Genomic DNA, 15,827 nt, shown 5'->3' with positions numbered 1-15,827 from the left:
CACTTGTGGTTAGTGATATTTGACTTGAACTATTTCATTCCCTAACGTATCTTACAAGTCGTGCATATTAAAAACAAAACTGCGAAGCATGATTACTCTAGATAGACATAGTATTAAGGAATACAATCTGAAGTTTATTGCTTAACCATTAAACTTTGTAGATAAGACATCGACATAATCGTTTAAATTCTATTGTGATTATATATGGGTATGAGGTGAGGATTTCATCATAGAAAATAATTTTTTACATGTGTTTTAAGGAAGTAAGTTCATAAACTTGTTTATGAATCGAAAAGGAAATTGCCAGGCGTTATTGGGATTGTTATTAATTGCATATCTTGTGAACATCCAATATGTGTGATTTAGTATAACCGCTCACGACTTGTTTGTGTTCTTGGTAAAACTATTCACAAAGTTCTGACTTATGTATTGGTATGACTTTTATTAGTGAAACCGATCTTAAGTAATCACCTGAGATGGTACGATCGAGTTTGTGTTTTGTTGAACCGAATCTGGGTAAAGGGGAACCGATCCTATGAAAAGGTGCAACACGTCACAAAGGGGAATCGACCCTATGGACATGTGTAACACGTTTTTAGGTAAAGGGGAACCGATCCTATGGACATGTGCAACACATATAAGTTAGATACCATATATATGTGGGGAACCGATCCTAGTACCTAGTCAACCGAATTTTGGAAAGCTAGTGTGACTATGCACAATACTCACATGGAGGTAGAACCGAAACTTGTTTTGGTAGAACCGTTAAACCCATGATTTGTGATTGAGTATTTCTTAATGAATCGCATAGTTCTTGAAAGTCAGATGAAACAATTCTAAACTTGTTTGGAAGTGTTGCAAATAGGTTTCAGAGTTGTAAGTACGAAAGAGGACTTACAAAGTAAGGATGTCGACATACTTTGAACACGTACAATAATGTTTATCTTTTATTGTTTAACTTATTCCTTAATAGCTACAAGAAGAAAATCCCAGGATCGAAATTAAATAAGTTAAGAATCTTTTATTTAAGGTTTTAAATTTCATATATGGAAAATAAGAATTAGTAATGTGCATTTACTAGTTAGAGATTTTCCAAGGAGATTTTCGGTCATTATTTTGGACAGAGCATTTCCAGGAATTATGGAAACCGAATTTGTGCTTTAATGAATATCTTGAGAATATTTTCGGTTTTGGAAATTCCTTGGTGTCCAAACTTCCTAGTCTATAAATACTTGAAGTTTGACTTTCTAGCAAACTTATCCTTCGTAACAACAAGCTTCCTCTTTCTTGTGTTGTTACTGGTGTAGCCGCCTATTCGGAGAGGAAAGTAACTTAATTAGGAGAAATCTCTTACGGCCGCTCAGTTTAAAGTCTTCTTTGGGATTGAGAATCTATACGAGTACCGTCGGTGGGAAACTAGATAACTGCGGTTTATCTTGTGTTTTCGATTGATTTGCCGTTTATATACAATCATCAGCAATATATTATTCATCCATCCTCATTATTAACGGAGTTTTGAAACACCGTTAAAACTCATATCACCATAAGTTGGGGAAAACCAAAAGCAGGTAATGGAGATAACAGAGGAACGTCAAAAATATCGTTAACTTCGATATTCTCCCAATTAGCCATCCAATTTGTAGGCGTTAATGGAGAACTAGTAGCTTGGGTTTCAGATTCCGAAGGAATTTCCGTCTTAATAAGTTTATTAAGTTGTTCATGAACAAGTGATGGTGGTTGAATTTCTCTTCGTCTTTTCCTTGAATTGGAATTCACTACTGGTTCATCGATTTGTTTACCAGCTTCAAGAGGGAAATTCAAGATCGCCTTGCTTCCACGCATCTTAAAAGCTGAACGATCATAAGCTTTAGCAGCTTCAATAGCTGTTTCAGAAGTACCTAACCAAACTCTAGAACCTCCACGACTTGGATCTCTAATCTCTGCTGCAAATTTCCCCCATGGTCTTTGTCTCACTCCTCTGTATTTCCTCGTATCTGTCTGGTTCTTTGGTTTGGTTATGGTTTGAGTTTTTACCGTTTTTTGTTTTTCTTGTTCAGAACTGAAACTGATCATCGTCATCAAATTAGGTTTATTAACAGAAACCTGTAGTGAAGGCTTTCGATCTTTAGTAACAAAACTCGATTCCGAACTCATATTTAATTCACTGATCTGAGGTTTGGTTTCGGATTGAAGGAAATCATCAAAGACAGGACTCTTCTTATCTTCTTCTTCGTCGAATGTTAAGTAATCGAGGAAATCGAAATCCGGTTTTGAAACTGATGATTGAGAATACAATGTTGATGAAGATGATTGGATACTATCTGTAGTAGATAGAGAAGAAGAAGAAGTTTCAGATTGAGAAATGGTAATTTCTGATGAAGTAGATGGACAAATTGGAGTCATATCATTGAGAAAGCTTTCGAGTGATGCGAAATCACCTAAGAGGTGTTGCCTGATAACATCAAGCGCTGAAGCTTCATCCTGCGTCGTCATTAGTAGAGATTTTTAGATAAAAGAGTTAAACTGAGAAAGAGATTTTTAAACTTGGATTGAATTGAAGTGAGAGTTGAGAGTGGAAGGAAGAAGTGAAGACAAATGGATATTTAAAGGAGCGAAATATGGTTGGGACGTGGTTTTCAGAAAGTAGTCTTTTAGAGGAAACAAGGGAAGTTCCTTCCATGATCTCACCAAGAAGTAACCTTTTTCTTCTTCACCTTTTCCAACAATTTTTAGCTTTTGAGCAAATATTGATTTTGTGAGCACACAAATCACGAAGGCATCCGAATGCTCACAACCAATCATCGTAATCTAGAGTGATTTGTGTTGATGATATCCTAGTGTTGATTCCTTGGCTCAAAACCTTCGGGTTTATCATATCCTCATCTAACAACTCCATGCGAGGCATTTGCGCACGGGATATAGGTAAAAACAAAGAAAGCAAAACGTACAAGTAAAGATCCATGGGGTTAGACAAGTATAAAGTGCTGAAATGTAAACAAGACCGAGGTTTACGTGGTTCAGCACTAAGGCCTACGTCCACGGGGTTTGATGTTTCACTATATTCTTCACGGTTACAAGAGTAGTCGAATGACTTTTGGGTTTACATGTTTTTCTCTTCTAAAGGATTACCTTACACTCGCAATCTCTCTCTCTTTCCCTTCCTGATTTTTCCGGTCCCCATTCCTCTTGGTGGAGAGGGGGTATTTATAGGGTTAGAGTGTGGGACCCATCTCTGGAGGCCGTTGGAACCTTATCTTCTAGTGTCTTGTGTCCATCACGCAGAGGTCTGCGTTTTCCAATTGATCACGCAGAGACATCCTCGCTCGTCCCATGGGTTGATCGACACGTATACTGCTCAGAGTGTTTAATGAGGGTAGTTGAGATGCCTGCTCGTGTCAGACAAGTGTCTTCTGCCCCTGTCACGTCCGTGTCAGCTAACTTTCTCTCCACCGTTGATCTTAGCTTCTTTTGGGGATGAGATAAAGTGACTCCTTGGGGTTTATTTGGTGTTCCGTAGTGCATCGTATTTTGATGTCCTGGCCTGCATGCTTTCCACGTATTTTTCTATATACACGTGTCTGATGGTGAGATATATGTATACACAATTTGCCCCTTTTCTTCGGTCTTGAATGTTTTAATGGGTGCCCTGAAGAAAACAGTCGTTGCATATTCTTCTATCTCTCCTAATAACTTTTCCTAGATACTTGGGCACGTCTTTTATTTGTGCATTAACTGCTCATGTAACGGGCACGTTTCCCATTCCTCCATTAATTTCCTTCTCTTTCTTTCGGGTATATTAAGGAGAGAGAATTAATTTCATTCTTCCTAAACATTCTCTCATTTTAGTTCTTCGTTCTTTCAGCCTTAAATTCTCTGTCAGTCTTCATTCTTCAGCCCTTAAATTCTCTGTCAGTCTTCATTCTTCAGCCCTTAAATTCTCTGTCAGTCTTCATTCTTCAGCCCTTAAATTCTTTCCATGAGCATTAATCACGCTTGCCTCCTCTTTATTTCTGATTTGTTCTTTCTGCTGCTGTTTTTGCTGGTAAGTTTTTCTTTTCTTTGTTTCCATGGTTTTACGCTATGTTGATTTGTAAATTTTCTGCTACTGTTGTTCCTTGTTTGTGATGAAGAATTCTTTCAATGCTTGCATGCTAGTTTGCCCCTGTTCTTCGTCTTAAATCAAGGAGGCCATTGTTAGGGTAGGGATTTTATGGAATTTCGATCATGTATGCTAATTTTAGGGTTTCTGCGTTATCGTGTGTGGATTTTATTTATGTGGTTTTTTGATCGTTGGTAATGTCCTTGAGTTTGTTTTTGACTTGTTTATGATTAATCTTTTCGCAGCCATGTCTGACCGTCCGCGGCTTCCTTATCAGACTCCTGGTTCTGGTCTATCGAGATCTCCTCCGCGTAGAGAGTCTCAAGATGATGTTCGTAGAAGTCGAGTTTCTTCTGGGGCGAAGGCCTCATCTTCTAGGGAAGAGGTTCCTTCGACAATCTTCTGGGTCTCGAAGTTGTTGATCGCGCGGTGTCTCGTCCTCGGATGGTATAGGAGTACGCAGTCACCGACCGTGCTGTCGCTTTTGATGTTCCTCCCTACGTTCTGTAGAGCCCGAGCATCTGCCGCCCCCTCCTACAAGTTCTTTAGGGAAGAATACAAAGGTGTGTTCCGAGGGTGAATCTTCAAAAATCCTTCTTTGAAGAGAAAGGCTTCCGAGGCTTCATTGGTTCATCCGGCCCCGCCGAGGAGGATGAGGCTGCCCCATTGATACGCAGCGTTTCGGTCAGTAAGAAAAAAGTAACGTTCAAGCACATTGATCTCGAGATTTTCAAGGAAAAGCATGAGCTTCAAGCCTTCGAAGTTCGTTTCTATGCCCCTGAGGATGATATTACTTATGAGCTTATCTCAAAGTATGAGTTCGATGAATTTCATTTGTTGACCACGGTTGGTGCGTTCGAAGCTGGTCTTATGCTGCCGTTGTACAAGTCAGGTGATTCCTTCTACTATGATGTGCTTGCTAGTCGTGAAGGCTCTTCCACCAATACTCACAGCCGTTCTGTATCGCAACTATCGGGGAATTATCTCCGCGCCCTGAAGGAATGCTATCTGCGGAGTAAGGGAGACGACAATGACTTGTTACGTTCCCAATCCCGCGGAGAAGGAATGGTATACTCCTGAGAATTTCAATAACTCCTTCGGTGATTACGTCAACAGTAGGAACCGTAAGCCGTGGAGTGTCAGCCTCCGGAATCTCGCTGCTCCTCGGAAATTCGTTTGTTAAATGAGGTCAGCGATGCCAAGCTGAAGTATGTTCCCGGCACGGAGGGGTCTAGTCAGCGGAAACTTTTCCCGGCCCGCGAGAGGATCAAGCGCGACCATGACTACGAGTGGCACGCTACCGTTATCGAAGTGGTTGGTCCATGGGCGTACGGTTGGATCCCTGGTCCCCGCGGTTGGCGTCCTACTGAGAGTAGCAAGCCGCGTGAATCTCCTCCTGCTCGTTATGGAGATTTCTGTCCCTGGCGTTTAAACTTCGCAGGTATGAATTTTCCTTATGCCCTTGACGTTGTGGAGGGAGACGAGGAGGAAGGTTCTGGTGCTATACTTCCACCGAGGAGTGCCTCGACTGCTCAGGTACGCGGATTCTAGCTGCGCTTCTCTTCTTTAGAAATTCAACTGTTCGGGAAAAATAATTCTTTGGTTTTTAGGTGTCGAAGAAGAAAAAGATTAAGCCGAAGCAGTCTTCTACCATTGTGATGGGTGAGGCTGAGGCCCATGAAGAAGTTACAAGTCCGGTGAACGAAGAGTTTGCTGAGGATGAGGAGATTACAGATGGGGAGGAACGTACTGGTACTTCCCCTATCAATGTCGAAGAAGAGGTCTGTGGGGTCAAGATGGTGATGAAGGGAGAAAACCGCCGGTGTTATTGGTGATATTTCTGTCCCTGTTGGATGCCACGGAGACTCTCCCCACCCTTTCTCAAGAGTTTTCTTTTGATCGGCTGTATTCTACAGGGGAGTTTATGGATGATGCCCTCGATTTTCCTGAGGACTTCTCTCTACTGTCCCCCAATGATGATTGGGATGTCCTCGGGGTGCTAGTAACGGAGACGCTGCTGTTCAAGATGGTGGCGCGGAGGAGCATGGTGCGCATGTGGATGCCGACATTTGTGCTGATGGGGCCGCGTCAGAAAAGGGGAAGTCGGTGATTGATTCGCCTGCTGCGGATCTCCCTCATTCGCCGACATCTGAGGGTGAGGACGCCATAATGGATTGGCTCAAAAAAGAATCTGCTATTTGTCCCTCATCCCGCCCCTGTTGTTGGTGAAAAGGATTCTGATGCGTATACCCGTCGTATGATGGAAATGTCTTCCAAGGCGCGGGTGTCTGAGGCCTGGGAAGAAATTTGAGTGTTCCCGAAGCTACCCTTGTGTCGGAGCCTCCTACTTCCGTTGCAGATATGATGGCCATAGCCGACGGGTATCAATATGGCTTTCCTCAGCAGCGTGTCTTGGAGGTAAATTTTCGTACGTACTTCTACGTGACGATCCAATTCTTCGGTGAAATAATGTTTTTCGTCTTGATGTGTAGATGATGAGGAGTGAGCATTGTAACCACGTGCTTATCAGTTCTTCAAAGCGAAATCTCTGAAGCTCGAGGCTAAGCTTCGTCACAGAGAAAAGGAATTATCTGCGGCTGAGGTGGAAATAGAAGAGCTGAAGAAAAGCCTCAAGGAGAAAGAAAAGCTGGGTGAAGCGGAGGCCAGTCTTCGTTCAGAGCTTGTTGCTGTTCGCGCTGAGTTAGAGCAAACTCGCGGCCAAGTTTCAGCTTTCACAGGTTTGGTTCTTTTTTTTTTTCTCTTTTTCCCTCGCAGTGTGTCGTCATTCCTCTATTTCTTAGTTGTTCTGTCTGAGTCTCCCCACCCTATCTCCAGTGGGTGGTGTCCCCGAGCTGATATGGCTTCGAAACGAAAGGGCACGGCAGAAATCTCGTATTAAAGAACTTGTTCAGAAAATTAAAAGTGAAGCCAAGAAATGGGATGCTCGGGCTGAGGTATGGCGCGCAAGGCATGTTCAGATGGTCGACATGCAAAATCTGTATAACCATGACCGTGCTTTATTTAATGGTACGCTGCTGTGGACACGTGATAGTCTGCGGGAATCCCGTGAGCGTACTTCTTTGTTGGAGTCTAGGATACAACTTCTGGAAGAGGAATTACAAAAGGCTCGATCCCTCCCTTTTCCAGGAGTTGAGGATAGTGCGCGGTGTCTTATCAGAGAAAGGGACAATGCCCGTGCCGAAGCCAATGCTCTAAGCAAGGCCCTTGCCGCGTCCCGCGTTGAAGTAGCTCGTCAGGCTGAGTCTGAGAGGAATCTTGAAGTGTGTATGTACAGATTGAGCAAGGGGGTATCAGAGATAAACAAAGAAGTCGACCACCTTCGTCACATGGATTCGATGAAGCAGGTAGAATTAGATGCCAGTCAATTTACTCTCACCAACCTTCAACTAGATTATAAGAAATTATCCGCGGAATATGATCATCTTGATGAAGCGCGAGATGCGGTTGTTAATGAGTATGAAGAAGCTTCGGCTTGTGTCGAAGGTATAACCCTATTCCATCGAGTGTGATTGTGTCTTTTCTGTGCTAACTCCCTGGTGTTGTCTTTTTCAGAACTCGAGGGACAACTTCGCGTTGCAAATGAAAAACTTGAAAAGGCAATCTTCCTTAGCGCAGCAGGAAGAACAGACTAAGCATTTTAAGTTTGGCGGCATCCCGCGAAGAGGCCGTCGGTGCTGCTTCTAAAGAAGTGAGTCGTCTGTCTTCATTGTTATCCCAAGCCCAACAGCGGACGACAGTTATTAAGCACAAGGCTCGGTGTCAATTGGCTGAGGAGACGAACAAGATGCTAGAGAAGATAGAACTTGGCCTAAAGAACGAGCATGGTCTTGTGAAGAATTATCCGCGTCGTCCAGTTCCTGCTGCCTTGCCTGGCTCCTCGGGACCCTCATCTGGTGGGAGCGTCCCTTCAAGTCTTCGGAACGATCCTGCTGATGGGGCGGCATCATCTAGGTAGAGACCGCTGCATTTTGTAGAGACCGCAGCGTCATTATCCTTCCACTTTTTGTAATCATGTAAAAAGAATATTTTTTGCTAGTATCATGTAAAAGGAATATTTTTTGATGTGTACTCTTCCTTGAATTGGCCTTCCACTTTTTGTAATCGTCCTTTATGAAATGGATCCTTTTCTTGATATACCTGCAATGTTGGTTTGTTTTTATTTTAAGCATTGTGATGAAAGACTCTAAAAATAAAAAAGGATTTTAAGTGTTTGGGTGCGATCCCGAAGGGAGGTACCTTCGTGATCGGCTTGAGACCTGTCTCCCTGCTGGCGAACCCTTGGCCAGAGGATTCCCAGACGGTGGGGGCCGAGGCAACGTTCTAGGATATGGGGTTAAAAAATTTACATACACCCATTCCGTCGACCCGTTTCCTTATTATTGGTTGGGTATCTCTTTCTGCTGGGTGCCTTCCCCCTGGTCTTACACTTATGGACACTGACGGGGGAGCCCTGAGAAATTGTAGATTAACTAATTTCCCCAATATTGTGGATAGGTTTAGTGGATACATAGAAAGCTTGTTTGATTGATAGGTTGAGGCCTGCAATTCCTCGTCCAGAGATAGAAACATGTAGAGTGGTCACACTCCCTTCTTCTTCTGGTACCTTTCACGCAATTGCAAGGCTGCGTTGCCACTATGGGAAGTATGGTTTGAGCCACTTAGCATTCCAAGGATGTCGTAGGATTTCTCCTTTCAGATTACGAAGGTAGTAGGAGCCGCTTCCCGCAATATCGCCTTTCGTATTCAACGATGTTGTTGGTATGCTCTTTGAATTCTAACCTAAGTGCCTGTATAATCCTTTCTCCGGTTGGGGTGATGATGATAATGTCTATTCCTGCTCCTTCCTTATTTTTGGATCCGTCGACGAAGACTTCCCATTGTCTTTGACTCGCAGGTTCGAGGATATCCATTGGATCCTTGTTTTCTTCCTCGGCTTCTGGTATTCCCTTAATATCTTCGTCGTTGTCAAGGGGGAGGTCTGCTAAGAAATCCGCCAGAACTTGGGACTTACGAGAATGTTGAATTTCATGAATGATGTTGAATTGGTCCAGATGGGTGTTCCATTTGGCTATTCTGCCCACTTTTCCCGTGCTTTTGAGGACTGCTTCCAATGGTGCTTTGCATGGGACCCTGACGAGGTGAGTTAGGAAGTAGGTTCTCAGCTTTTGAGTAGCCCATACCAATGCGAGGATGAGCTGTTCGATCTTCGTATAGTTCCTTTCCGCAGAATTGATGGTCTTGCTGACGTAATAAATAGGTTGTTCTATCTTTGTATTGGTTTTGACCAACACTGCGCTGACTGCGTCTTCTGTTGCTGCTATGTACAATGCCAAAACCTCACCAGGATCTGGCTTCTGCAGGATCGGGATTGAGGCTAGGTGTTCTTTGATTTTTTGGAATGCTTCCTCGCATTCAGCGGTCCATTCGAACCTGCTCCCTTTTTTGAGAATATTGAAGAAATGTTTGCATTTGTCCGAGGATCGGGCAATAAATCTGCCAAAGCTGCTATGGATCCATTGAGTTTCTATACTTCCCTTAAATTCTTCGGGGACGGCATCTCTACTATGGCCTGAATCTTTGCTGGGTCTACCTCGATGCCCCTTTTTGTTACTAGATACCCGAGGAATTTCCCCGAGGTGACACCGAAAGTACATTTCTCCGGATTCACTTTCATGTGATGTTTTCTCATTGCTTCGAAGATATTTCTCAGATCCTGGTGGTGATCTTTGCGCAGCTTGATTTTGACAAGCATGTCGTCAACGTAGACTTCTAAGGTTCCTCCAATCCATGGATTGAAGATAGCATCGACCATTCTTTGGTAGGTTGCCCCTGCGTTTCGAAGTCCGAAGGGCATTCTAGTGTAGCAATACAGGCCATGTGGGGTGTAGAACGCTGTGTGTGGCTGATCTTCTTCTGCCAGGGCCACTTGGTTGTAGCCAGAATGTCCATCCATGAATGACAGTTCTTCATATCCTTCTACTGCCTCTACCAGCTGATCTATGCTCGGCAGGGGATAGCTGTCCTTTGGACATGCCTTGTTGAGATTAGTAAAGTCGATGCATATTCTAACCCCTCCATTTTTCTTAGGAACAATGACCATGTTGGAGATCCAGGTAGGGTATTTGACTTCCTTGATAAATCCTGCGTCTAGTAGTTTCCGAAGTTCTGTTTCTACTGCCTCATGATACTCTGGAGCTACTTTTCGCATTTTTTGCCTGAACGGGGGTGTGCCTGGTTTGATGCGTAACTCGTGTTGGATTACTTTTGGGTCAATCCCCGGCATATCTCCTAGCTTCCAGGCGAACACGTCCGCGTATTCTTTAAGTAATTTGGTCAAAGAATCTTCCCTTCCTTCGTCCATTATGGTCCCTATTTTGATCATCTTCGGGCTTTCTTCTGTTCCTATGTTGATTTCTTTTACGGGCTCCACTGGTGTGAACACAGGCTTCGGTTTTCCAAGGACTGGGACGTTCTTTAATTGCTATTTAGCGCGTTTCTGTTCTTCGCTGGTTGTTGAAGTACTTGTCTCTGTGCTTGGGACATTATCATCTTTCGTCAAGCCCTTCCCTGTAGTTTCCTTGAGGAACATGTCTATGGCCTTCTCTTCCGTGGTTTCTTTATTTTTTACTCTTCGGATTTTTCGCTGCTCTTCTTGCTCGTTGTTGATATGATCCTGAGTGGCCTGGCACTCTCTCGTAGTGACCCGATCTCCCTTGATTTCCATTACTCCTTCAGGTGTTGGGAATCTAAGACATTGGTGGTACGTTGCCGCAACTCTTTTGAGTTTATGTATCCATTTTCGTCCAATGATGGCGTTGTAGGGGGATGGGGTGTCCACCACACTGAATCGGGTTTCTAGTTTCATGGGCCCTGCGTCGACTTGCAACACGATGTCTCCCAAGGGCTTCGTGGGTGTTCCATTGAATCCGTAGATGGTGTAATAAGAGGTCATTAACTGTTCATCATGGAGCTTCATCCGTTTGAAAGCATCGTAAAATAGGACGTTTACGGAGCTTCCCCCGTCTATGAGGATCTTTTTGAGGTTACATCCAGCTACTGGTAGTGTTAGGACCAAGGGATCGTTATGGTCTTCCATATCTTCTTCGATATCTTCGGCATCGAAGATGATAGGAGAGTCCATACACTCTTCGTGCTCGTCCACTTCTATCCCATCGACCTTATACAATTCGCAGCGGTCTTCGAATTGCTTCCGTAACCTCTTTCCTATCTGCGCTGTAAGTGAGGGCCCGGTGGCTTCGGAACACGAGATGGTGTTGATTGTGCGGTTTCCTTCCGGAAGTTGGACTGGTTTGATTCGCTTGGATCTATCCTCGGTAATATCCTTTCGTACGTAATGTTTGAGCTCTCCCGCATCAATTAATTTTTGGATCATTATTTTAAGGTTCTTGCACTTTTCGGTTGGGTGTCCGTTGAAACAATGATATTCACAGTAATCTTTGGACTTCTCGGATCCCGGGGGCTGCTTTCCCTTAGACCATGGCCATTCCAGGTTTTCCCTCCCCTTGATCTCTCGTAGGATACGAGCATAGCTAGCGTTGAGTTTCGTGTAAACTTGATCTTCGAATTTTCGGTCACCTGTTCTTCATTCATCCCTTCGTTCCTTCCTATCTTCGTGAGGTCTCTCCAATGAGCCACTCCTTTTGGCCCATTGGTTTGTTCCGCTGAATTGGTGCGGTGAGATCTCTGCGGATATGCCCTCGGGTTTTCCCGTTGAATTTCTTCAAGTCGAGCGTGCTTTTCAATAATTATTCGAAGATCTCCCTCTGTCTTAGGCACGCTTCCATGAATCTCAACAAATAGGGGACTCATTCGGTCTAATCCCCATTTGTAGCAATTGATGCTTACCACTGGGTCCACGCTCCCAATGGCTTGGCAGATCTTGTGCCATCTGTTAGTGTATTCCCTCGTGGTTTCCTTGTAGCCAATCGCTAGTGAAAAGAGCTTATCCATTCCGGTGTTTACAGTCTTGTTATACATGTATGTTCTTAAGAATTTCTCTGCGAGTTGGTCGTATGAGTGGATGGAGTCTGGTGGCAGATTATCAAACCATGATAATGCCGATCCCTTCAGGCTTGACGGGAAGTATCTGCAGAGTACGGCGTCGTTCTGACCCCATCTAGCTAAGACACGGTTGTAATACCGAATATGTGCAGCAGGGTCACTGGATCCATCATAGCATTCGAACGTTGGGACAGGGCATTTCAGTGGAATAGGGGTGTTGGCCAAGCGCTGAGTTAAAGGCGTAGAGTTAGCTTCTCTCATGACCTCTTCTAACCTCCCCCCGCCTTGTCTATTTTTTAATTGCCCGATCTCGGCCATCATCTCATCTCGTAGCTCTTCCATCGCGCGGTGGTGCCCTAAGTTCTTCTGCTCGTTACCGTCTGATTCTCCATCGTCATAATCCGGGTCGGATACGCTACTTCCCCTAGTCGCGTCTCCATTAACTGCTATGACGACTCTACGGTCTCGGTTGGGCTCTGGTGCTTTGGAATTTGCTTCATCAAGTTGTTGGCTGGTTTTCGTGCTTAGAGCAATCCGCTCCTTTAAATCTTGATTTTCTCTGGCCAATAGGGCTACAACATCTGCGTAAACCTGCTGGCTCTTCTTCAATTCTTCAAGCTCAGCCATCAGTCGATGTGATTGGTTGGACCCTTGATTGGGAGTCCCAGCGCGTTCCACTACGGCCATGGTGCCACCTTCCTCTACGGTCTGCACTAAGGGTGGCAGAGGTTCGTCTTCGATTGCTGGCATTTCCAAATCGGGGTGAGTGCCCCTCTGCGGTGCTAGAGCCGCCGGTATGATTTGATTTTGATCATTTGTTGGTGGCATTCCAAAAGTTGGAAGGTGCACGGGTTGGAATGTTCTGGATTCATCCACCCTTTCTCTTGGTTGATGAAGTTGATTCATAGCGCAAGTTTTGCTAGCCTCTGCAGCCTTCGGGACTACCGCAGCCGCACCGTACTTTGTCGCCGCTGCTCTGAGAGCCGCTGCTGCAACTGAATTAGCGTTCATAGGTGAAGTGATTTCCTCAGTATCTTGCCTTTGACTGGTCATTTTAGCTTTGTCTCCTTTCTGCTTTCTTCGGGTGATGACCGGGGTTGTCCTGGGTGTTTCCTTTGACAAAGCTTTGGATTTTCCTGCCTCCTGCGTCTTTTCCATCACGGGTCCTTTTGTCGACAATGAAATCTCGCAGAAACTCGCCTTCTTTACTCACAATACGTTCTTTCTGCACAAGGAATTTCAAACAACGAAAAACGGGAATATCCGCGTGAATCGGGTTAGTTGGCGAAATATCTTCTTCCAGGAGAGGATTAATACATACGAGTTATAATACACGGGTTAAAGTTTTATTAAAAGAGATCCTTTTTAAAAATGCAAGTAGATTCTTTTTAAAAAACTACGAAAACCCCCCCGAGAGACGGGTTCGCACGAGATCTAAAGAAAAACGTAAATCCACGGATCAAAACAATAAATCTTATCGAAGATAATAGGTGATTTTTTGAATATAATAAAGTTAAAAAATGATATATAAGGTCCGAGCTAATAAATCAGAGCAATCATATGCCAATTTAAAATGAAATCACAGGACAAGATAAATCTTTTACCGGGACGAAGTCCCTGTTTCTAGCGCCAAATTGTGAGCACACAAATCACGAAGGCATCCGAATGCTCACAACCAATCATCGTAATCTAGAGTGGTTTGTGTTGATGATATCCTAGTGTTGATTCCTTGGCTCAAAACCTTCGGGTTTATCATAGCCTCATCTAACAACTCCATGCGAGGCATTTGCGCACGGGATATAGGTAAAAACAAAGAAAGCAAAACGTACAAGTAAAGATCCATGGGGTTAGACAAGTATAAAGTGCTGAAATGTAAACAAGACCGAGGTTTACGTGGTTCAGCACTAAGGCCTACGTCCACGGGGTTTGATGTTTCACTATATTCTTCACGGTTACAAGAGTAGTCGAATGACTTTTGGGTTTACATGTTTTTCTCTTCTAAAGGATTACCTTACACTCGCAATCTCTCTCTCTTTCCCTTCCTGATTTTTCCGATCCCCCTTCCTCTTGGTGGAGAGGGGGTATTTATAGGGTTAGAGTGTGGGACCCATCTCTGGAGGCCGTTGGAACCTTATCTTCTAGTTCTTGTGTCCATCACGCAGAGGTCTGCGTTTGCCACTTGATCACGCAGAGACATCCTCGCTCGTCCCATGGGTTGATCGACACGTATACTGCTCAGAGTGTTTAACGAGGGTAGTTGAGATGCCTGCTCGTGTCAGAAAAGTGTCTTCTGCCCCTGTCACGTCCATGTCAGCTAACTTTCTCTCCACCGTTGATCTTAGCTTCTTTTGGGGATGAGATAAAGTGACTCCTTGGGGTTTATTTGGTGTTCTGTAGTGCATCGTATTTTGATGTCCTGTCCTGCATGCTTTCCACGTATTTTTCTATATACACGTGTCTGATGGTGAGATATATGTATACACAGATTTTATCTATTTCACGTCAGATTTTGCATTCAGCCGTTATGGCCCCGTCCGTATCTAGTACACTGCCAAAGTGCACGAAGGCTTTACTTAATTTTTGGCACAATTTCAGTTTGTTGAAGTTAGTTGAAATTAAGGTTGAGGTTTTTGGACGAAGTTCCCACAGTCGAGATATAAAGTGGTGGCGCCACCATATCGATTGCCAAACTAGCAAGTATTTATTTTCTAAGCAGGTACTTAAAATTTTGTTTAGCAAGGTTAAGTGCAAAGAATCCATGGCGACATGTGACATCCAAAGGAGAAAGGAACAATTATTATCCAAATCCGATTAAAATAATAAAGAAAATTGAATTACAAACGTGGGTATTGATTTAGATATAGGTAAGAAACAAAAGAATGTCAAGTGGGGGAGAAATCAAGTGGGAGGAGATGTCAAGTGGGAGGAGATGCAGATGAATATGGACCTAGAAATTTCTTAGATGAGCCAAGGTTTAATTGATTGATGTCTTTTACTGGTGATAATGATGTTAATGTTTTCAACTTTTCCTAGTACAATGTTATCAGCAAACAAGAATCAGGTTAACTTAGATAAAAAAAAGAAGAAAAAAGTCAAGTTTCGAAACCAGTTCACATCAAAGTTACTGTTTTACAGTTACATTTTTTGTTGCCGTTTCAGGGAGAAACTCTTAGCTAAAATCAATTCGACAAACGGTTCTATAATTCCTTTAAATGGCCAAGTGACTCTTTACGTAATCCATGTTTGAAAATCAAACATCTCAAGCCTATATCTTTGTGGAAATGGACATGTTTTAGTTAGTTCTTAAAGAAGTAAATATAAGTAACCGATTTTTGTGACTCAAATTGTGTATGTGGTCAATTTTTAAGCACTTGTAATTTAGTAACAGAAGGGATTGAGAATCTCAAATTTCTGCCATAAAACAAGCGACTTGAGAGCTCTCAAAGTCGGTTTCAGATTGTGTTTTTTTTATCCTTTTCAATAATCTTCCGCGGTTTTGCTTTTATAAAATTGTGATTGCTCATATGCTTAAAATGGTATTAAGTTTGAAGTTTTTCTGTCAAAGTCTTCCTTCGATCGTTGAAGCATTCTTGATATTCACAAGTAATAGTATTCGACAAGTAAACTTGTATATAACCAAGATAATTTGGTTTCGATAGAGTTAACTGTTCACCTAGCAGGATAC

At 43.3% G+C, this 15,827-nt stretch overlaps 1 protein-coding gene across 1 annotated transcript; it reads right to left on the bottom strand.

Moving 5' to 3' along the window:
• Positions 1–1,517: 1,517 nt before the first annotated feature.
• LOC113305909 (ethylene-responsive transcription factor ERF105-like) lies at positions 1,518–2,493 on the bottom strand. The gene has a single exon (XM_026554898.1). The coding sequence runs from the start codon at positions 2,491–2,493 to the stop codon at positions 1,534–1,536; it is 960 nt and encodes a 319-aa protein (XP_026410683.1). The 3' UTR covers positions 1,518–1,533.
• Positions 2,494–15,827: the final 13,334 nt, after the last annotated feature.

The sequence above is a fragment of the Papaver somniferum genome, chromosome 8 (genome assembly GCF_003573695.1).
Source record: "Papaver somniferum cultivar HN1 chromosome 8, ASM357369v1, whole genome shotgun sequence".
Lineage (NCBI taxonomy): Eukaryota > Viridiplantae > Streptophyta > Magnoliopsida > Ranunculales > Papaveraceae > Papaver > Papaver somniferum.
This window is presented reverse-complemented; position numbering and strand designations above follow the sequence as displayed.